This window comes from Triticum dicoccoides, chromosome 7A, assembly GCF_002162155.2.
Source record: "Triticum dicoccoides isolate Atlit2015 ecotype Zavitan chromosome 7A, WEW_v2.0, whole genome shotgun sequence".
NCBI classification, from domain to species: domain Eukaryota; kingdom Viridiplantae; phylum Streptophyta; class Magnoliopsida; order Poales; family Poaceae; genus Triticum; species Triticum dicoccoides.
The window spans coordinates 116,429,533-116,451,280 of record NC_041392.1 but is presented as its reverse complement, the minus strand read 5'-3'; the positions used below and the strand labels follow the sequence as shown (position 1 = coordinate 116,451,280).

Genomic DNA, 21,748 nt, shown 5'->3' with positions numbered 1-21,748 from the left:
TCTTGTGCTGGGTCTGTGGTTGAAGGCTGACAGTTCTGGTTTTCTCCTCCGACGTCGTCGTCATGCGGGGGTGTCAGTTCTGAAGTTTGATGACGTGTCCGGGGACATGTTGGCCCAGTCTGATTCTTTCAACGGCTATGGTTTTGCTTCTGGCAAACCACTTTGGAGGTCCGTAAAGCTGCCGATCAGCGATGGAGCCGCGTCGAGCTTGGGCGAAGAGGTGATCTGTCTTTTTACCCTTTGGTGGCCGCTTCCGTGGTGTCGAAGAAGAGGGACATACGCTGGTATTTTGCATAGGATTTTTTTACCTTTTCAGTCCTGTATGGTTGATGCTTACGTGCCTTGTAATTTGATTTTTATTTTATATAAATGAGATACGTATTACCATGAAAAAAAAACTTCGGCCCTGACGAAAAAGTTGGAGCAGTTGACACGAGACGAAACGTGTTTGCCGCTGTTAGAGCAAGCCAGTCTGTGTGAGGCAGTTGGCTAGAAAACCACAAGCAGCAGCGACATCGAGAAACATTAACGTGTGCATCATGGGCATGCCCTCGCGCTCTCCACGTCAGATTAACTATGCGACAAAAGGTTCGCTTCGTCGAGGAGAAAGAGCGCCTGCTCGCGATGTCCACGTCGTCGACAAAAAAAGAAATGAGAAGCGATTCGTCGGATTAGGAACACGTTTTCATTGGCCAGCTGCCCCAGGTTTCTCCACACGCAACCTCCTCCTCTGCTCCTTTCTCTTCCTCGGCGCCGCCGGATCTGCGGCAGCTCCTGCCCATGGTCCCCTGCCGCACCGAGGGAGCACGGCGCCGCTGAGATGCGGGGCGATGCGCTGCCGCCTACCGCTCCCTTGGCCTTCTCTCATCCCCTGCCCCTCCCTCCTCTACGGCGACGGCGAGCTCTTCGAGTCGGGGGCCTCGCCGCTCGTCTTCCTGCCCTGCTCCTGATCCAGGGCGGCGGCATGAACCTCTCCCGCGTCGACGAGAATCTCCTCAGCTCCGTCTGCTGCGCGCGCTCCCTCGCCCTCCTCCCCCCGACCCCAGCCCCTTCCCGTGTCGAGGTACTGTGTTCCTCCCCTGGTTCCTCCCTTCCTCCCCGCCATCAACCCTTCGTCCTGTGTTGGATCCAACAATAGTGCTTGGTTGCTTATCATTGTGTCGTGCGCCTGTAGGTTCCAGCTCGAGCTGTTGTTGCGGCGACGACTGGATTTGATGTCACTGAAGTTCTAAAAATTACATGATGGCTTGCTTAATTTTCTTCATTAAGAGCAGAGAAGGAGAGGGAAGAGAAAGACAAAGATATTTAGCTTTCCTTCCAGTTATCATTGCATTACTTTTCTTTAGGGTTTTCGATCATTGGTTCTAAGAAATTAACCCCAAGAAAGGGTGCCTTCTGATGTCTATAAATCTAAGCTTTATCTGTTCTTGGGATCCGATGGAAGCTTGTGATTTAGGATTAATTAGATTATCTGATTACAAAAGTGGCTCCTTTCTTGGTTTGTTCTTGTCCCTGTAAGCTGAGCTTCTATCCATCCGTCCGTAATAGAAGAAGCTTATTTCCTTCCTAGGCTTGTAGTATCATCTCATGCTCCCTTGTGCTGTGAATTCGTAATGCAATGTATACAAATTGGAGGCAGCCTCCCTGCTTACAGTACTACTTACTACAGTTTTTTCATTAATTAATTGGCTTAACTTGTACTTGCGCCTGCACTTTTCTGCTAGAATAATGGGCCTTTTGCACTAAATCCATCATTAACAATGCCATTTTTATAATGCTTGCATGCATCCCTACGAGCAGATTAACGTGTGCCTAAACAATAAAAAAAAAGCCGAGATACACATCCTTCTTGCAAGCAGGAAGACATGAAGACAGTGACTTGATCCGCCCAGTCCAGGGGAGGAAAGCAACAGGGAAACCCCGCCTTCTGCCACCAGTATGAGATAACGGCCATAGGACACACGATGCATCCTGGTGCGCTTAACCCACAGCCATCATTTGGTATGCCCAACAGAATTTCTTACTGCCACAACTTGTTGTTTCTAGCAGGATAACGTATTGTTTGTTGTTGTCTTCGTTACTATCCTTACAAAAGTCACTGGTCTAGGTTAATTTTGGCCATTCTTACTGCTGTTTGACTAATGGTTTTCTTATTATATTGTTGGTCGCAAAGCTATCTGGCTACAGATACGCTTTAACCTTTTTCCCCCATGTATTCAGACAGGATTTGACATGGATGATGTAGTAAGAATGTACATCCGATACACACTGAATGGAAAACAATTCAATCCTGATGTGGTTCTGGATCTCATACGTCTTAGGAAAGCATCAATGTTTGAAGATAATGAAGTTGCTGAAATTCTGAATCAGATATCAAGACGAATTGTTCGGGAAAAAGGTATTGTTATTCTTCTTCTGAACTGTTACTCTTAGAGAACACATAGTATTTCCTAACCATTCAAAAGACTCTGTTTTTTGTGAACGCTGCATGATAGCGTTCAAAATATTATGTCTTTTCTTATTGTGAACTATTGATTTCCTTGTATTTGGTAGGAATGATAATTTAGTTTGATTCACAACTAAACTTGATGTGTAAGATTATGGTTGCACACTGCTAGAGCACTGGCCGCTGAGGATATTTTGTGTTTTATGATATTGCTGGTCCAATAGTTATGGACTTATCTGGGTTTAGAGAACAAGGTTTCAAGCCTAAGCTTGCTGTCCATACATTGTTCGGAAAAATCATGTACTTATCAGAGGCAAGCTGCTGGTGTCTGTTTTTATCGACTCTCAGTTGCAGCTGAGAATTTTCTTGACTCTAAAACAGAATTAAAATGTTTTAGATGTCATGATGTTGTATTATAATGTATTCAACTCCTTACTTCCCTCATTATAACTGAATATCTGTGAATTATCCAACTCAAAGAATTCTGTTCTCGGGACGATTTGCTTGTTGTCAAAGAAATTTTTGGATTTATAGAGTATGGCTAAATCTTTGTTGTGGATTATCATCACAAATTTTATACCACAACTGGTGCTTTCAATACTACTGCCGTAACCATTGTTTCTCATCATGTTTTCATCTGAGCAGTGGATGAGCTCGAGGAGGTGTTCTACGAGGAGGTCGGTGCTGCATTTTCCGACACATGGGTCCTGCCGTCTTGTGTCAGTTGGGTTTGATGCTTTTGATTTTGAATTATGTGAAGGAACTCAACCCCATAAAGTACATTCTGGCAAATATTTTGGAAGAAGTTGGTGATGCCACCTATTTCGATAAGCAGGTTTAGTGATCTACTATCCTAAATTCCTTGCTAAAAACATCATCTGAGAGGAATATTTAGCTTGGATTTCCTCTTGTCATGGTATCAACAACACATCCTTGCCTTTAGCACAGATATTTAACTGGTTAATATATATGCTTTGCTTACTTCATCAGCCTATGTTTGAACATTTTGTATAATATTTTTAACTGGTCAACATACTTGTAGATCTACAATTATTATGTTAGGTGTTAGACCCAATGAATAAGACCGATCCCCAGTAATTTGTTAATATCACCAAGTCAGAACCCATACAGGAGGTGGACTGCATACTGCAAGTGCCTCACATTGTTGTATGTACCTAATCCAAAGCAATCCTTTGATATCCTCCTATTTTCCTCTCTAAGATATGCAATATTCTACTAATTTTGTTGGTTTGTTAAGTTATCTTCTTGTACATAGGTCACAGCTGATCTAGAGACGATCTCCACAAAGAAAATATTGGGCCAGTTGACCTTCCACGGGCATGCATATCAGAATCAAATCAAAAGCCGGAAGCTTCAATCTTGCCTTATTCACATAGCTTTTCAAGATCAAATGAGGATTTGCCTGATGTGGCCCATAGCTAGATATTTGCACGTGATAGGTACTTCTTTTTGACTGCTCTAGCTATGTAATACACTATAACAATCTCTAGGATTTTATTTAGCCACCAGTGAAGCCTAGCAGGTAGGTGGGTCAACAGTGAACCTTTTCAATTGTCATTATACCATTGATATCCAAATCTTGGATGAGTTTTTCTTGATTGTTCGGTGACTAAGCGTATGTTGGTTAATATGAATTTCAATTGTACTCTGGATCAAGTGATTTTCTGATATGGTAGTTCATTTCTACAAAAATTAGCCCATTCTAATTGAAAAACAAAGCAGCATTTCTATAACACGTGGGTATAAACTGAAAATTGTATATAGTGACCTATGGAGTAAAAAAACACAAAATGCAAATAGATGAGAAATCTTAGCTTATTCCTTTTGGCCATTTCTATAACAAAAGCTCTTGGCTGGCCTAACAAAGGTGCTGGAATTTCAGAGCGACAGAAAAACTAATTTAATGTCTTCAGATAATTCTCATTTAGGGTAGTATAGTTGTAGCTTTTATGTTCAAATTTGTTGTTTATCGGCACATTTTCTTGAAGACATGTGCCTAGCGCTTCTTTGAATGTATTCCTGAGCCAAGAGCCGACATGGCGACGGAGCAAGATATCTCAAATATAAAGGTTGATCTTAATTTCTTGATATTGTCTATTTCATACTAATAATTGAGAATCATTCCCCAAATTAATTGCTATGTAGCCAACTCTTACTGAATCTATCCATGTCAGCTTATGTTCTCAAATCGGTCAAAAGGTCATTGTCTGGTCAGTTTTATCTATAATTAATTGTTTTGTTCAACCCAACAGTCTTCTCTACGTACATCTAACCACATTGGGAGTTCTTACATGTTTATAGTTGAATTAATCTTCATTCATACGGCAGGTGCACGAGGTACCATGCAAGCAAGCAGGGTGGCCCTGATCATGCTGTAGGGGCTGGGTATATTTCTATCTTTGTAAGACCTTTTAAGTCTGACTTAAGACACCAGGAAGTATGCCTCTACTTTTGGACGCTGCCATGTGCTATCCGTTACTTTTGAACCACCATCATCGTTCATGTAACCTCCAGAATACATTCTCTAAGTGTGTTGTTTTTGCATGGCTCCATCTTAAAGTTTCAGTTAAAAACTTGCGCATACCAGTCCTAATATACATGTACTTTGAGTGTGATGGAATAAACAAGAAAGTGGAAGGGGCACGCTCCTACCTTGCACCGCCACAACTTACTCTCAGGAGGCCCGCAATGGTGGGCCCCAACCATTAGTGTCGTACATAGTGAACGATCGGACGGATCCATGCGAGTTCCGATCAGTGTTTTTTTTTTTTGAGACAACGATCAGTGTTTTGTTGTTCAGATGAGCGTGCCCTACTTCGAGGGAATGGGCTGGGCCGGGAGTGGAGCAGGCATACATGGATCTTTCGCCAAAAAAAAAAGAGCAGGCGTACATGGATGATCTGGAGTTCTCTCGACCGCTGGAGTTCGTCGTACTCGAGATTTTAAATAAAAAAGTGCCGAGACAAACAAGACTATGAAGATAATCAAAAAAATTATTAGGATTCAAATCCTCCAATATTCTTATAAAAATCCTATAAATCAAAGAGGCCCTAAATATAAGTTCCTCCTCTTTTTAACAAGCCAATGCAAGCAGGGGCGGACCCAGGAAAAAAATTAAGAGGGGGCAATAATGTATGGCCATATTCGAATTAACAAAGCAGCCATCCATATAAATTGAAACCTAGGCACAATCACTTCATTCTCCATGAGATGACCAAATTCATGAAAGAAAAAGAAACTATCAATTTGAAACAAAATGACTTACATCGGTATGTCAATATCTTGTTCTGAAGTTGCATAAGAGAACATCGGTGCATTGCCTAACAATCTAACCAACAACCTGGAAGGAAAAAAAAATCCTTATCAAACGAAGGGAGAATGAAAATATTGAAGAATGCCTTTATACAAGCGAAAAAGAGCGTTTAGCACATTGCCTTTTACTTTGTCCCACGGTGATTTTTCACCTCTTGAGAACATTTGATTATCACTTCATTGGGGAAAAAAATTAGCAATCCCTTTTCTACAAATCAAATACGACTATGGTTCATACCAATCGACACTAAAATGTTGATTGATCGTCGCGATTGTCTTTTGCTTAAAAATTTTAGGACAAGGCAGATTTCCTCATGCCGATTGGTACTGTAATATGCAATCATCTTGCTCGGAACTAGTAAGAATAGATGATCCGAATGAAATTTTGAGTATCTCGGTCTAGACAAAGTTTGGTACTAATATTTAAATCTTACGAGAAAATTGTTTGAACCAATCTAGTCATCTAAATCAGTAAATTATACAGTACACATAAATTGGTGATACTATTATGGTTTGTATACACAAGAATTGCAAACGAACAATTTTTTTTAAAGGAAGAACCCTAATGATCTACTATATGTCTTACTTGATGTCAATGAGAACGCTGAAATTGCAGAATCGGTGATGAGGCTGTGTTGCGAAGGCAGCGTGCAAGCGCGAGAGACAGGCGACGGAAAGTCGCTCATTGCCGGCGGCGAGCGGCGGGATTGGGGTGGCTGCGCGGCTGCCGTATCGTGTGTTCGCTACTTTTTGAGTGTGCGTGGATGTGCATCAGGGGTGTAGGGCCGCACTGATCCATAACGTAGCTTGTTTCTTTGTGGTGGGCTTCTACAGATTTAGAATACATGGGCTTTTGAAAATAAACAATAAATTGGGCTGAGTGGGGGCAAAGTAATGGGCCGAGTGGGGGCACACGTAGCTTGGCATGATCAGTCGAGGCCTACGAGGAAAAATTGAGTGGGGGCAGCTGCCCCCACAACCTTCAACGTGCGTCCACCTTATGCAAGTGATATTTGAAAGCCTTGACTCTTAGCTGGATATACTAGAACATATATTGAACATTGCATCAACAATACCGGGTAATGAACGCCTGTCCACCGAGCTCACTTTTTGACCCAAATTGGTATTTCAAGTACCAAAATCTTCATCAACAACGTGTCAAAGACATTATACGCTGGTCAATGAAAGCCTGCTTAAAGTTGAAGTACATAAAATAGATAAGAAGTAACCGTTCTCTAGATAATGGCAGCAATCACTCTATCCACCTCTGTAGGCATCAACACATGCATTGATGCATCTCTATAAATTGCGGAGTATATGCTAGTATCAGATAACCTAGAGATTCTATCGTAGGTTTCAGTTTCTAGCGATGCATACCTTGCGATGTAATTCAACTTGACGATCGTATCTATAGATCACACTTGCTTACTATGTTGGCATGGCCCCAATTTTAATCTCTATGAACATGTTAGATCTAGCTAGCCATGTATAGGATTGGGATGCAACAGGGATCTAAGGCACACAAGAGCCGATTCATAACATGTTCAAGCGCTAATGAGGATTTGTACTAGCCGGGAAGATGGTGCTTCAACCCCAGCCGAAACCTCCAATCTATGTTTCACCATTCCTAATCAAACAGTTGGGCACTTGAGCATGCCACACGCACCCATCCCCAGTCGACCAACACATAGGCCGCCATTGAATTCATGCTTCAGCCAACTCATCCAAAAGTCCGAACTGATGGAGGGAGGCGAGCAATATATTTCAACACCCCCTCACGTCTAGTCTATTTTAGTCCTTAGACGTGGGATCGATGTAGGCCGCAGAATCGTTTATTTAATACGGCATTGGTAGGGTCTTGAACTCAAGACTTCTTGGCTCGGATACCATATTGAATTCATGTTTCAGCCAAACTCATCCAAAAGTCTGAACTGATGGAGGGAGGCGGGCAATATATTTCAACAGCCGCCACTGCGACGCCACCCGCCCATCCACGCTACAACGCCTATGCGCTTCCACATCAGTGCAACTAGTTTCATAGTTAGGCCAGAAACTTAGGAGACCATTGAAAGACATTGTGGTCCTATCAATTGAATAAGTTTGTTGGTTTCTTATGTTTTTATATATGGTTCTTTTGTTCATTGTGTTTTATATAGCTTACCACTCATGACAAGTGGTATTTTTTATATATGGTTCAAGGAGTCTTTAGATCCATCGGACGTTTGCTTTAATATTAGCCTCTACACCATTTTTTGGGTGTCCATTTTGGTAATATTAGTTTTAGTTTTCTAGGTTTATGTATCCACTTTCACTTCCACATAAAAAACTGAAAAAAATGCATCACTCCCTTCCATCTGTTATCATCCCTAGCCTCAAGAAAATATTGGAGTGCTAACTAGTGTATCAGGTCATACTAACTTAGTGACTAAACCTTTGTCGAACAGAAATGACACTCATAGTAGAATCAAGGGAATAGTTAATCGATCTTTGGATCATGTTTATTATTTTAGTTGTAGTTTGAGCCATATTTGTCTCAATGCTAGCACTTTGCACTAGTAGAATACCCATAATATCGCATCTTCTACCCTTCGTCCGGGTTTATTAGGCTCCTTCTTATATTGGATAAGGTTTGAACATAAATTTAACTAATAAAATGTAAATTATATGTCAAAGTTTATACACTAGTAGAAAAAGGGCCTTTAGTCCCAGTTCATAAGGGCCTTTAGTCCCGGTTCTGGAACCGGGACTAAAGGATCGTTACTAAAGCCTCTCCCTTTAGTCCCGGTTCTTATACTCACCAGGACTAAAGGCCTCCACGTGGTCGCTGCCTGGAGGTCCACCTTTAGTCCCGGTTGGTAACACCAACCGGTACTAAAGGAAATTTTATGATCTTTTTGAATATTTTTTATTTTCAAATTTCTGAACTATTTTAACCTCTAATCTCTAATCACCCCTCATCACTGCTCAATTTAACCTCTAATCTCTAATCACCCCTCATCATTCCAAATCATCTAACTTCCCGGATGGTCACCCATCCTCTCACTACTCCAGCCTGAGCACGCTTAACTTTCGAGTTCTATTCTCCCTCGTTTCCAAGTCTGCACTTTTGTTTTCCTGACAATAGTAAGATGTCAATCCTATCAACCCTCAGGAATTTAGCTTGAGCATGAAGTCACACATTTCACTGTTTGAGTTTGAAACTATTGTTCTAAAAAACAATAACTATTTAGTAACACTAATATTTCTTGAATAAGTAGTTTGACCACAGTTTGACCATAGTTTGACCCCAGTTTGACCAGATTTGACCAAAATTCAAAAAAATTGAAATAATTATTTAGTAGCACTAATATTTCTTGAATAAGTAGTTTGACCATTGTTTGACCACAGTTTGACCAGATTTGACCAAAATTCAAAAAACTGAAATAATTATTTAGTAACACTAATATTCTTGATTAATTATTTAGTAACACTAATACTTCTTAAATAAGTAGTTTGACCATAGTTTGACCAGATTTAACAAAAATTCAAAAAAAACTGAAATTTGAGCATAACTTTTTTTCCTTTTAGAATTTGAGGATTCTAAAAATTTGCAAACATGCCATAGGCTGTCAAAATCGGATGCGGATTTTCATGCTGAACATTTTGATATATTATACTTTTTTTTTACATCGTATGCAAAAGTTATAGCCGTTTTACATTTTCCCTGCACTTTTTGCAAAACATGTCCAAATTTAAGTTTTTAAGTTTTCCTAACTAGTAGATGTGGTAACATAACTACATCTCGGAGGATTTTAACTTTTGAAGTTTTTATCATTTTCTTTTGCTTTTTACAAAACTGAAAAGGCGATACACCGGGGGGGGGGTAGGATTTGAAAATTGCACCATTAGTACTGGTTCGTGGCACGAACCGGTACTAAAGGTCTCAACCCCATTAGTACCGGTTCGTGGCACAAACCGATACTAAAGATTAAACCTTTAGTGCTGGTTCGTGCCATGAACCGGTAGTAATGGGCATCGCACCCTTTAGTACCGGTTCGTGGCACCAACCGGGACTAAAGATCCCATTTGAACCGGGAGTAATGCATGTACGGTGCCCTCGCCGCTCGAACCGGGACTAATGCTCACATTAGTCCCAGTTCGTAATGCAACCGGGATTAATGCTCTTTTCTGGCCGAACGAAAGCCCTGTTTTCTACTAGTGATACAGGGTGAAACCTATTTCAAATACAAATCCAATAATATACTTTTTGCAGCATACACTTCATACTTAGTTAGTCATATAGATAGTCGAAGCTTGAGCCAAAACACAAGCCGCCCAATAAACCAGAATTGAGGAAGTAGTTCACAATAACAAAACACATGCTTCATTGACTTTTTTAGCATTTGCGAGGCACCATGCCAACCCATTTGTCATTGATCTTAGTCCACATCTATTGAGTTTGTAATTCATGTCCTACCCTTCATTTGTTTATTTTACCATTTAATTCATGAAACTCCAAATTGTACTCCATTTCAGCAAATCAAGTCAGTTAATGAAGTTTGCAATATTTTCTTAATATGCGCAAATGTTCCATTTAGGAAATGAGAAATTATGTACACTCGTATCTAATTAATCTATCTGTTTTGCTTCCTAATAATTCTCCCACAGAGTGTTCCATTTTCAATGCAAATAAGGTGCACTAGCCCCGTAGTAAAGGCATTTGTGCACCACGTGTACCCATATAGGACATCTCACCCTTCTTAATACATTTCCAATTGTTTGAACACAACACATTCAAAGACACTCACATACGCGCACATACACTCACCCCTACCCCTATGAGCACCTCCGAGAGACTAGGACGACAAATACTTGAGATTGACGAATCACCATATGCACATTGTAGTCGACGGGAACATTTTCTTCCACTGAACGAAGATCACTAGAAAGTTTGAAATAAATCCAGGAAAATGCGAGCACCAATACCAAGTCCAGGACTTGAACCCTGGTGGTATGGCTCCACCATAAGGAACCTAACTATTTGAGCTAGGCTCAGTTCACACCATTCTTAATACATTGGGATATAAGCTCAGGATGCATTTCTAGGCATATATTTCATGTACTTACTCTATTTCAAAATAGGGCATACTAGTATTTTTCATAGTCAATCTTGTAAAGTTTGATTAAATTTATTAAAAAAACATCAACATCTACATTAAAAAATATAATGTAAAAATATATTTCATGATGGATTTATTGTGGATGATTTGGTGCTATGGATGGTGATTTTTTTCCATCAACCTTGGTTAAATATTGGAAGTTAGAATTTGCACGAAATTAATATGCACTATTGTTTGAAATAGAGCGAGTATAGTTTTGGTATGATCCCTCATCTTTGTGTGTTCTTTATTACAAGCAGATGATAGGTCCTCTTGAATGGCCATATATTCCAATTGATGCCACCACTCATTCTCTCCAATGTTCTCGACCATTATCAAGAAGAACCATGTCGATCACTCTACCTCTATTGCTTTAGAAATTCTCCCATACCGCATCCTCCCTTCCTCCTAAAAACCAACAATAACATGTGCTAGTTCCACCACCCTGGAGTATCATTCCTTCTTCTTTCTTCTATGTAGTTGTTAGATCCGTCGCCGGATTAAGAGGTTTTGGTATCTTTGTTGTTTCGTTCTTGCGGATGCAACTTTTGGAACTGGGAGAACCTATGTCATCTATGGAGCCATAATTTCATTCCATCCATGCCAGTAGAATCATGGTCTACACACAAACATTTCCTGGTCTTGAGCCAATCTAAACAAATAATCATATTCCTACTCGCCATTGCCAACCTTCCCACTTTGTTCTTCTATTTTAATGTATTGATTATATTATATGTTATAAAATCCATTAATTGTAATGTCATGTACTCCTTTACTAAGGCAAATCTACCATTTTCTGGTAGGATCAGCTAGACTCGACAAATATACAATAACATTATGTTGTGCTAGAGCCATCTATGTGTTAGTTGTAATTTAACCATGAGATAACTAATAATTGTCATCATTTCCTTAGAGCCAACCCATCACACACAAGTGCCCCGAAACTTTTCTTCATGGTACCTCTTTGGTCTTTCACCTCTTCATTCCAATGCTATATTTTTCTTGCATTTCCTGCATGTCTCCTTCATCCCTGGTTCTAGGTTCATTCCTTTAGAGCAACAAATGTTCTTCCTGCTTCCGTGTGATCTCTTCCTATGTACTTTCCCCTATCTCTTCTCTCCTTTGCATATGGGCAAACAAGACTAAAACATATCCATACTACTCTCTACAATCTTTTAAGAACAATATGGTCCTCTCCCAAGTCCCATTTGCACCAAAAAAATCAACCTCTCAAGTCTCAGCACAATTTGTAGGGAATGAAGACTATTCTATCATGTTGCTTAAATTGCCTTCGCAAAAGGACATTAGATTTGACTATTGTAATTAGGTGACTCATTAACTCTTGCTTTGCAAGTAGGCAAGCCAATTCAAAAAGATGCTCTTCGCGACAGATTCAAGCTGAGATTTTGTCCTGGGCCATCCCATTGAAAGAGGCTGATGCCCACACGGTATTTCTTTGCTATAATTCCATTTTGCCCCACATTCAATATTTTTTCCCAACAACCCATTTAATTACTACCTTATCAACAAAAATCAAAAAGTTCTTGGTGGTCGCGATGATATAAGGGTAGCTTCTCTCTAGGAGCCAAAAAATCATGTCCCTACTTTATAGGATTATGCTAATCATATTTCCTTCAATAAAACTTCATAAGGACAAGCACCCAAATTTCAGAAGAATAAATAAAAGTGGTACTAGTTAGGAAGCACATGCTTCCTGCTCATGGCCACAATAAATATTTAATAGCCTCATTTAGTGCACCTTCAAAAGAAAACTAAAATAAATAGTGGAATAATGCATCTGCTTCTAGACAATGTTATAAAAGATGGATATGGTAGCATAGATCAAACATTATGGCCACTAACTATAATCCTTACAAAGCAGAAGAGAGGAAAGAAGAGAGACAAAGAAAGTCGATTGCCACAGTCTGATCTAGACCTTGAATGAGAGCAAAATTACAACTCATGGGGGGATTGAGAGTGTAACGCCCTCGATGCGGCTATATCTCCCACGTGTCGAAGCATGACTTAGAGGCATAACCGCATTGAAAGCAATGTCGCAAGTGAGGTAATCTTCACACAACCCATGTAATACAATAGGGGAAAAGAGATACATAGTTGGCTTACAATCGCCACTTCACACAATTACATGAATAAAGCATTACATCATCCAGATACAATCAAGGTCCGACTACGGAACCAAAATAAAAGAAGAAGCCCAAATGCGACACGGTCCCCGATCGACCCCAACTGGGCTCCACTACTGATCAACTAGAACGAAACAACACAAAGGACAAGATCTTCATCGAGCTCCTCCTTGAGCTTGGTTGCGTCGTCTGCACGAACTCATCGGCACCTACAAGCTGGTTTTGGAAGTATCTGTGAGCCACGGGGACTCAGCAATCTCACACCCTCGCGATCAAGACTATTTAAGCTTATGGGTAAGGTAAAGATATGAGGTGGAGCTGCAGCAAGCGACTAGCATATATGGTGGCTAAACATACGCAAAATGAGAGCAAGAAGAGAAGGCAAGGCACGGTCGTTAAAAACTATGATCAAGAAGTGATCCTAGAACAACCTACGTCAAGCATAACTCCAACAACCGTGTTCACTTCCCGGACTCCGCCGGAAAGAGACCATCACGGTTACACACGCGGTTGATGCATTTTAATTAAGGTTAACTTCAGGTTTTCTACAACCGGACATTAACAAATTCCCACCTGCCCATAACCGCGGGCACGACTTTCGAAAGTTCATAACCCTGCATGGGTGTCCCAACTTAGCCCTTGACAAGCTCTCACGGTCAACGAATGAATAGACCTCCTGACGACACATTCCAATCAGACTCGGTATCCCGGTTCTTCAAGACATCCTCGACAATGGTAAAACAAGTCCAGCAAGACCACCCGCTGTGCCGACAATCCCGATAGGAGCTGCACATATCTCGTTCTCAGGGCACACCGGATAAGCTAAGCGTATAGGAGCCGACGTAACCCAAGTTGTCAAGGGATGGCCCTGCACGGTGCTCTGGGTTGTACCAACACTTAGAGAAGCACTGGCCCGGGGGGGTTAAAATAAGATGACCCTTGGGCTGGCCTAACCCAAGGGAAAAAAGGCTAGGTGGCAAATGGTAAAACCAATGTTGGGCCATGCTGGAGGAGTTTTATTCAAGGCGAACTGTCAAGGGGTTCCCATTATAACCCAACCGTGTAAGGAACGTAAAATCCGGGAACATAACACCGATATGACGGAAACTAGGGCGGCAAGAGTGGAACAAAACACTCGGCATAAGGCCGAGCCTTCCACCCTTTACCAAGTATATAGATGCATTAATTAAATAAGATATATTGTGATATCCCAACAAGTAAACATGTTCCAACAAGGAACAACATCTCCATGTTCCAACAAGGAACAATCTTCAATCTTCACCTACAACTAACAACGCTATAAGAGGGGCTGAGCAAAGCGGTAACATAGCCAAATAACGGTTTGCTAGGACAAGGTGGGTTAGAGGCTTGGTTCAACAATATGGGAGGCATGATAAGCAAGTGGTAGGTATCGCAGCATAGGCATAGCAAAAGAGCGAGCAACTAGCAAAGCAAAGATAATAGTGATTTCGAGGGTATGATCATCTTGCCTGAAATCCCGCAAGGAAGAAGAACAAGTCCATGAAGAAGACAAACGGACGTAGTCGAATGAATCCTCACAACACGACGTTACCGGAACCAACTCGAAGAAGCAAACACCGCAAAGAAGCACACAACATAGTAAACAACCCTCACATAATCATGGCATGATGCACAAACAAGTATGATGCATGTCCGGATTAAAGAGGCATGGCATGGCAAGGTGCACAAGCAATCCTAGAAATTAAGTGGAGCTCAATATGCAATGCATATTGACCGAACACCACATCAATTATTTAGTTCACTCTCGGTTAGGTACTCCACAATATTAAATGTTGGTTAACATGGCAAGAGGTGAAGCATAACAAAACTATACCATCTAAACAATTTAAATGAGGCCGGATATAACAAACAACAAATCCGGTAAATCCCCATATGCATTTAGCAAATTGATGGAAACAACAAATATAATCATTTTAAATGTTGTTATTATGATGCGAATGACATATGCAAGTTTTAAGCAATTTTATGAAAATGTTAACATGAGCATTATGAAGCATTTGTCACCGTGGTGGAAAGGGAAGGGGTGCCACGGCAACGGTAACGAAAACGGTGCCACGGCAACGTTCTAACGAAAACGGTGCCACGGCAACGTTCTGGTTCCGGTAACTCGATTGAGATACGGATGCAAAGGAGAAGTGTGCGGTTGCGTGCAGAAGATGATGGGGCGCTCCCGGATACCGGGTGTCCCACGAGTTGGCGACAAGGAAACGAGTGACAAATTGGACACAGTGCAAACATGAGCATCTCAAACATCGCAAGCATTCGTTCACGGACGTCGTCTCGGGGTTATACCTTCGAAGCGTGCGTTATCGGAGCGGTTCGAGTTTGATGCGGTGTAGGGGAAGTAGACATTTTCGGGACGTTCGTAGTCGAAGTAGTCGTTCTCGCATGCTCTAGGGTCGACGGTAGAGGTTCTCGCGATCTCGGCGACGGTAGTGGTACATGTTTATCGTTGCGCGAGTTTCTGTAGATGTTCGGGGTCACGGCGAGGAACTTGATGCATTGTTGAACTTGGCGTCCGAGGAATCCCGCGTAGTCGTACACGAGTCGTAGTCGAACTTGACGGTTCCGCTACACGGTTCTTCGGAGACGGTAGTTGTTCTCGGTTCGTAGACGAACTTGACGGATCCAAGGGCTCCGGCCATCGGGGTACTTGACGCAACGCCGAGTAGTCATACGTTTTGAAGAGGAACTTGGCGTCCGAAGGTGTACTTGGCGAACAACGGTCATTGTGGAAGTAGTGGTACTTAGGCGTTTCGGTCAGCACTCGTTCGGGCATCCTTGGTCTTGCCGGCGGTGTGGGTCTCCTTGGGTCAAACAAGATGTGCAAGGCCAGATTGGCGACGGGGACTTGAAGCACGGTTCCTGCAGCGCTGGTAACAGCGAAGACGAGCGGATCCTGGTCGGCCGGCGTCGGATCCGGGCAAACGGCGGCGCGAACGGAACCCAGGGGCGGAGGAGCTTGGGCGCGGGACGGCGGCCTGGTGGCGTTGGCGCTCCTGCGGCAGTACACGTGAAGGAAGAGCGACGGGAAGGCATGGGCGAGGAGATGGACGCCGGCAGCGGCAGCTCCGTGGCAGGAGGCCAGGGCCATGGACGGCGAAGCAGCATGGCGGCACGCTCGCGGCAGGCTTCTACAGCCACAGAAGAGGACGAGGCAGGGGCGTCGAGCTCCCAGAGGTGGGCGCTGGACGTGGTCGCCGGCGATGGAGGCGGAGCAGAGGAGGCGGTTGAGGCCGGCGCTGGAGGCGCTGCGGCGGCATCCTGCTGGTGGTCGGCGACGTGGACATGGGGCGACGGAGCCGCAGGTGAAGAAGCAGCGGCACAAGGAGGACCATGGCGACACGGGTGACGAAGCAGCAGCGGCGCTGGCGCCGAGCCATGCGGCGGGGAGGCGAGGAGGTGAAGAGGGATCGAGAGGGAGAGGTTGCGGGAGGAAGATGGGATCGAGGAAGATGGTGGTTCGGGCGCTGCGGGAGAGAGAGGGTGAGATCGAGAGGAGGGAGTGGCGGCGCAAGGGAGGAGAGCAGGGTGCGGGCTAGGTTAGAGGGTTAGGTGGGCCGGGGAGTGGGCCTTGGAGCCGGCTAGGTTAGATGCAGCTGGGCCCAAATGGCCTGCTGGGCTCCCTTCTCTCCCTCTCTTGATTCTACTCTTAACAAAAACAGAGACAATAAAATAGGAGAAAGGAAAAGAGAGAAGAGAAGGTTAGAGGAAGAATTTGGGCACAGGGGATAATTTTCACGGACTCAGAAAAATGAGCACGGTCCGGGAAAATAGAAAAAGGTCAAGTTTGAAAGATTAAATTCAAATTCTTTTGAATTTAATTCAAAAGGTTTGAACTAGGATAGGTTTTTTGAAGTGCCCAAAAATGTTGAGAAATTAGGTGGAGTTCCGGAAAATGATGAAAGGACATGTGGCAAAGTTAGAGGCCAAGAGTTGAAATAATAAAAGGCATTGGGATTTTTGCAAGTGTGTTAAGGTAATTCCACATAATTGGAATAATAACTATAGCTCTCTAAATATCGAGAGGATAAGTTGTAAAGAGAATCACCATGTGAATTCCCTCGGTTTAAATGGATCGACGATCCATACGATTTATTTAGTTGAGTTAAGAAAAGAAATGGCATGATGGCATGATGACATGATGCAATGCACATGATGCAAAGATGAAATGCAGCGGGCCAAACAAAACACACGATGAAACCCGGAAACCCTGGAAGGCAACTGAAGCTCCGGTCTTGAGGCGTTACAGAGAGACATGAGGGAAGGCTCACTGGTGTCTTGGTCATCAATACCTTCTCATTTGTCGTTCTTGTTAACATGTAGAGAACTCTGATAAGTTATTGTTTTAAGCTCGGGTACCTCCGTTCTTGCTCATGGAACATACTTTTGGGTTTCCTGTTAAAGGAAGTTGTTATATTAGGACCCCGTTTAGGTTGAGATCCATGTCACAGCTGACCCTCGCACAAGCACAATATCTTCCACCCGGCCAGGCCGTCCCGCGCCTGCCAGCAACGTGCGATGGAGGGAATGAAGGAAATATGCCCTAGAGGCAATAATGAAGTTATTATTTATTTCCTTATATTATGATAAATATTTATTATTCATGCTAGAATTGTATTAACCGCAAAATTAGTACATGTGTGAATACATAGACAAACAGACAGTACTAAGAAATAGTTTATAGATAGACGCTTACTAGTAGCGCGTTATTTTGACCCACGCTATTGCTAATTATTAGTAGCGTGCTGTATTGACCCCTCGCTACTAGTAAATATTACGGGTAGCCACATGACAAAAAGACGCGCTATTAGTAAATATCTCTCAGCGATAGAGCATAGCAGTAGCATGGGTTATAAAACCTGCGCTACTGCTAAGTGAATAGGTATAGTGCAGGTGACACACCCCACGCTGCTACACATCCACTGCTGCACCCCGACCCACCCGATCCACTCCCACCGCACCAAACTATCTCTCTCTCTCTCTCGTGTGCATCCCTCAAAAAAAAACTCTCTCTCGTGTGCATCCCTCAAAAAAAACTCTCTCTCGTGAACCTCACCCCCACCCTCGGTCCAGTTCCTCTCCCCCACTATCTCCGCGCCGCCGCCGCCACCCACGTCGGCCGGTTCCGGTGAGCTCCGGCCGCGCGCAACATGCCCCCAAGCTCCGCCCCTCTCTCCCCCCTTCCAGATCCGTGCCTCAAGGGATGCACCCTTGCCCGCCGCTAGGGTTTCGGGCGCCTCTCGTGTTCTTGCCAGAATCCACCACAATCGGCGATGGCGAGGCCGGAGCTTGCGGGATCCGTCTGCGGTGTTGCCCAGGTAGGCCCTTCCCCTCCTTCCTTGCTTGGGTCCACCCTTTCCTCCTCACCTCACCTTCTCCTCCTATCCGTCCCTTTGCTGCAGGTCACCATGGTGCAGAGACGACAATGATGGCAAGAGGGCACAAACCTTGCCCTGATCGAGGAGGAGGAGGGGCGCACCTAGATGCCAGCCCTGCTCTGCTCGATGAGGAGGGGTGGGAGGGGTCTACTCCTAGGGCGACCAAGAGGTCCTGCTCGAGCTCAAGCATGGCCATGATGACCCACCACGGCAGGTCTGTTATCCCGCAACTGTGCTGTTGGAGCACTGCACTCATGATGGAATGATGCAGAGTTTTATGTAGTTTTTGCTATCTTAGCTCTGATGGTAACATCATATCAGTTAGGAGTAGTGTTTAGGAACAATTAGAATATGCTATGGTCGTCTAATAGAGAGATAGATTCAAGGGACTTCCCAGTTTGGACAATGAAATGTGTTCACAAATAACATCCACGTTGGTTTGTACTAGGTCCTAATGGTGATGCGACGGATTTTAGTACGTTGGTTGAGGCCCAAGTTGATTTGTGCTAGTTCTAGGATGTTTATTTATGAAAAAGTATATGTCTGATGGACGTGATTAATTACTGTGTAGAAAGTACCAATGTTTCTTGTTCAGCGCACTGTTTATCTGCTTCCCTACTGTTAGTGTCGAGCAACAGTTTCATCTTTATTTTACATTCATACTCATGCGTGTTCTGTTCATGTGCATATGCTTAATTATTTTGTGGTGACTGACAGGGAGTACACCTTTGGTTACCAATTACTGCACAATCGTCCCACATTTGTTTTGCTTAATGTTCATTGCCCAACAGGCTACAACGCCCACACGCTGAGCCTTATTTTGCCTACAATTTACTGCTGCGGTGCTGCAGGAACCAAGCTAAGCTCCAGTAGAACCTCATGTACCTAATGTACATGTAGTTAACAGAACACTAAAAGAGGGTCTTGGGGTTTTGTTGCCAAATTTGAATGTCTTATCTCCAAAGAGTCCCGTCTGTTAATGATTTGTTTCTTATTGTAGGCCCTAGGCATTACAGATATGCATATAAAGTATGTCATTCTAGATGTGCTCCGAGCATTACACAGTTGCATATAATCTTGTGTTTTATTTCTTGTATTTACATTTTTATAAGTTGTACAGACAAAAGATAGCATGTGTTCCCTCAAAGTGAGTAAATATGTACTGATTATTAGTGAAGTTAACCGAGAGCCTGTGACATACAGGAAACAGGCATTGGTTGATTGGTCGATGCGCCATGGCCGTGGGTTGTCCTAGTGCATGCGTTTGCTGAAGGTGGTGATGCATATGCCTGAAGGTGGTGATGCATATGCCTGAAGGTGGTGAGCAGAGCAACTTCTGCTGTAAGAATTTTCTGAGGATGCTTTTGAGTGTAGAATAACAAAAAATATGTACGGAGTAATTATTTTAGCATTACTAGAACTGTTAATTCGCACTCCCTCTACAGGGAGTATTATTTATTTCTTTTGGAAGATGACCGCTAGTTCTAAGTGAGTGATTTTTTTGAATTTTTCGCCCATTCTGAAGATTGTGCACTAATGAATAAACAATGTGCTCCCTTTAAACATTGTAGAGTAATTAATATGCAGCCAGAGTCAAGTATGGTATCACAATCTTTAGTAAAGCATTTGAATTAAAGCAAGTAGATATTGATCTTTGTGATCGAAGTGTGTCTGTTTAATACCTCTAAACTCAACTATTTCTTTTAGAATTATGGTACTTCTTAGTGTAGCATTGTAGCTTTATTTTTACACGATCAGATTACCTTTGGTATATGCAGCATGCAGTCAAACTATGCTATATATCTACAGTAGTAAATGTATCATCTTAAGAGTGTACTGAAGCTATATTATTTCGTAGCTCAAATTTAGGCTTTCTCCATGGTTAATATAAGTTATGTAAAGCAATGTTTGCCTGGATGTGTAACTGTAAAGACATTCTTATTATATATTCAATGTACAGCGACGGTGCTGCTGCACTTGTGCTAGTCAGTGAAGCTAAGAACCTTGGCCTTCAAGTTCTTGCAAGAACCAAAGGGTATGCTGATGCTGCTCAGGTAAATCCTACATGCCTCGTCATTAATCATTGTTGGTGAAAAATATGTCATTTGAGAAATCTCAGCCCATTGTTCTTGTTAATGAAGACTTTTACCAATATTATCCTTTCCCGTGCCTCAAAACTATCAACCTGGCCCAAACAATGATCTTTTTCTTTAGGATTCATGGTTATTTTTTCTTGTTATTATGCATTACTGTTGATTCATGTGCATGTACTAAAAAGAAAGAAAATACCCTACTGGATTTGGATGCGGACGCCAACTAACAAGTTTTCACTTTCCAACGTGGGCGCAGGGGTGATCGACGTGGGCTACTGCGGCCTGGTGGGCACCGTGCTCTTCAACCACTCGGAGGCGGACTTCATCGTGAAGCCCGGCGACCGTGCCACACAGATGATCATCCAGGTCATTGCGACGCCGGAGGTCACCGAGGTGGAGGACCTCGACGCTACCGTCCGGCGGGAGGGAGTGCTGGGATCCACCGATGTTTGAACTCCGAGCCTTGGTAGATACATCTAGAGAAGCGGTCTAATTGTTTGCATCTAATGTTAAATGGGATCTCGAGATCTCGAGTTGAGATGTTCAATGTTGTATCCATGAATGCTGCAAGTGCTAAGATGGTTCTGTGAACTTAGTTTATTTGCACTGGACGTGTCTTGATTTCCATCCATGAATACTGCATCCGACTTTAAAAAAAATCTAGTTAGTTAGTTGTAGCGTGGGGGGAAAATGTGGCGCTACTAGCACTTGGATAGTAGTAGCGTAGGTGTAAATGGGGCGCTACTAGTACTTAGATAGTAGTAGCGTAGGTGTGGAATAGTGGTAGTGTGGGTAGCGCTGCGCTACTACTAACTTTTTTAGCTGTAGCGTGGGGTAAAAAACGCGCTACTGCTAAAATAGTTGTAGCGTCGTAGTAGTAGCGCGGATACCCACGCTACTGGTATGCAAAAAACCTACGCTACTAGTAGTGTTTTTCCTAGTAGTGAGAGTGTCATTAGTTTGCCTTTACTTGACTAGCTCGTTGAATCAATGATGATTATGTTTCCTAACCATAAACATGAGTTGTCATTTGATTAATGGGATCACATCATTAGAGAATGATGTGATTGACTTGACTCATCTGTTAGCTTACCACGTTTAGTTTGTTGCTATTGCTTTCTTCATAACTATACATGTTCCTATGACTATGAGATCATGCAACTCTCGAATA

The 21,748-nt window shown here is 42.9% G+C and overlaps 1 protein-coding gene and 1 long non-coding RNA gene across 5 annotated transcripts; both read left to right on the top strand.

The window, feature by feature from the left end:
- Positions 1–663: 663 nt before the first annotated feature.
- LOC119329983 lies at positions 664–5,094 on the top strand. Of its 3 annotated transcripts, XM_037603088.1 has the most exons (7): positions 664–1,063; positions 1,175–2,001; positions 2,221–2,398; positions 3,092–3,123; positions 3,207–3,281; positions 3,723–3,906; positions 4,796–5,093. In XM_037603088.1, the coding sequence occupies exons 3-7, from the start codon at positions 2,233–2,235 to the stop codon at positions 4,843–4,845; spliced, it is 507 nt and encodes a 168-aa protein (XP_037458985.1). In that variant the 5' UTR covers positions 664–1,063; positions 1,175–2,001; positions 2,221–2,232; the 3' UTR covers positions 4,846–5,093. The 3 variants fall into 3 exon arrangements, 2 of the variants coding, with proteins under 2 accessions (XP_037458985.1, XP_037458986.1); XM_037603089.1 differs by having other exon boundaries at positions 1,175–2,398; positions 4,796–5,094; XR_005159850.1 differs by lacking the exon at positions 4,796–5,093 and having other exon boundaries at positions 665–1,063; positions 3,092–3,613; positions 3,723–4,067.
- A 13,017-nt stretch (positions 5,095–18,111) lies between these two features.
- On the top strand, positions 18,112–21,202 carry LOC119332653. 2 transcript variants are annotated; one of them, XR_005161074.1, is made up of 5 exons: positions 18,112–18,424; positions 18,509–18,698; positions 19,688–19,804; positions 20,445–20,538; positions 20,834–21,202. It is a non-coding gene; the product is annotated as an uncharacterized LOC119332653 (long non-coding RNA). The 2 variants fall into 2 exon arrangements; XR_005161073.1 differs by having other exon boundaries at positions 19,688–19,825.
- Positions 21,203–21,748: the final 546 nt, after the last annotated feature.

Bases quoted from the DNA above. Each gene is read 5' to 3' on its own strand.
- LOC119329983 (XM_037603089.1), top strand. From the start codon at position 2,233: ATGGATGATGTAGTAAGAATGTACATCCGATACACACTGAATGGAAAA. The intron at 2,399-3,091 runs GTATTGTTATTC...TCATCTGAGCAG, and splicing joins ACGAATTGTTCGGGAAAAAG to TGGATGAGCTCGAGGAGGTG. The intron at 3,907-4,795 runs GTACTTCTTTTT...TTCATACGGCAG, and splicing joins TAGATATTTGCACGTGATAG to GTGCACGAGGTACCATGCAA.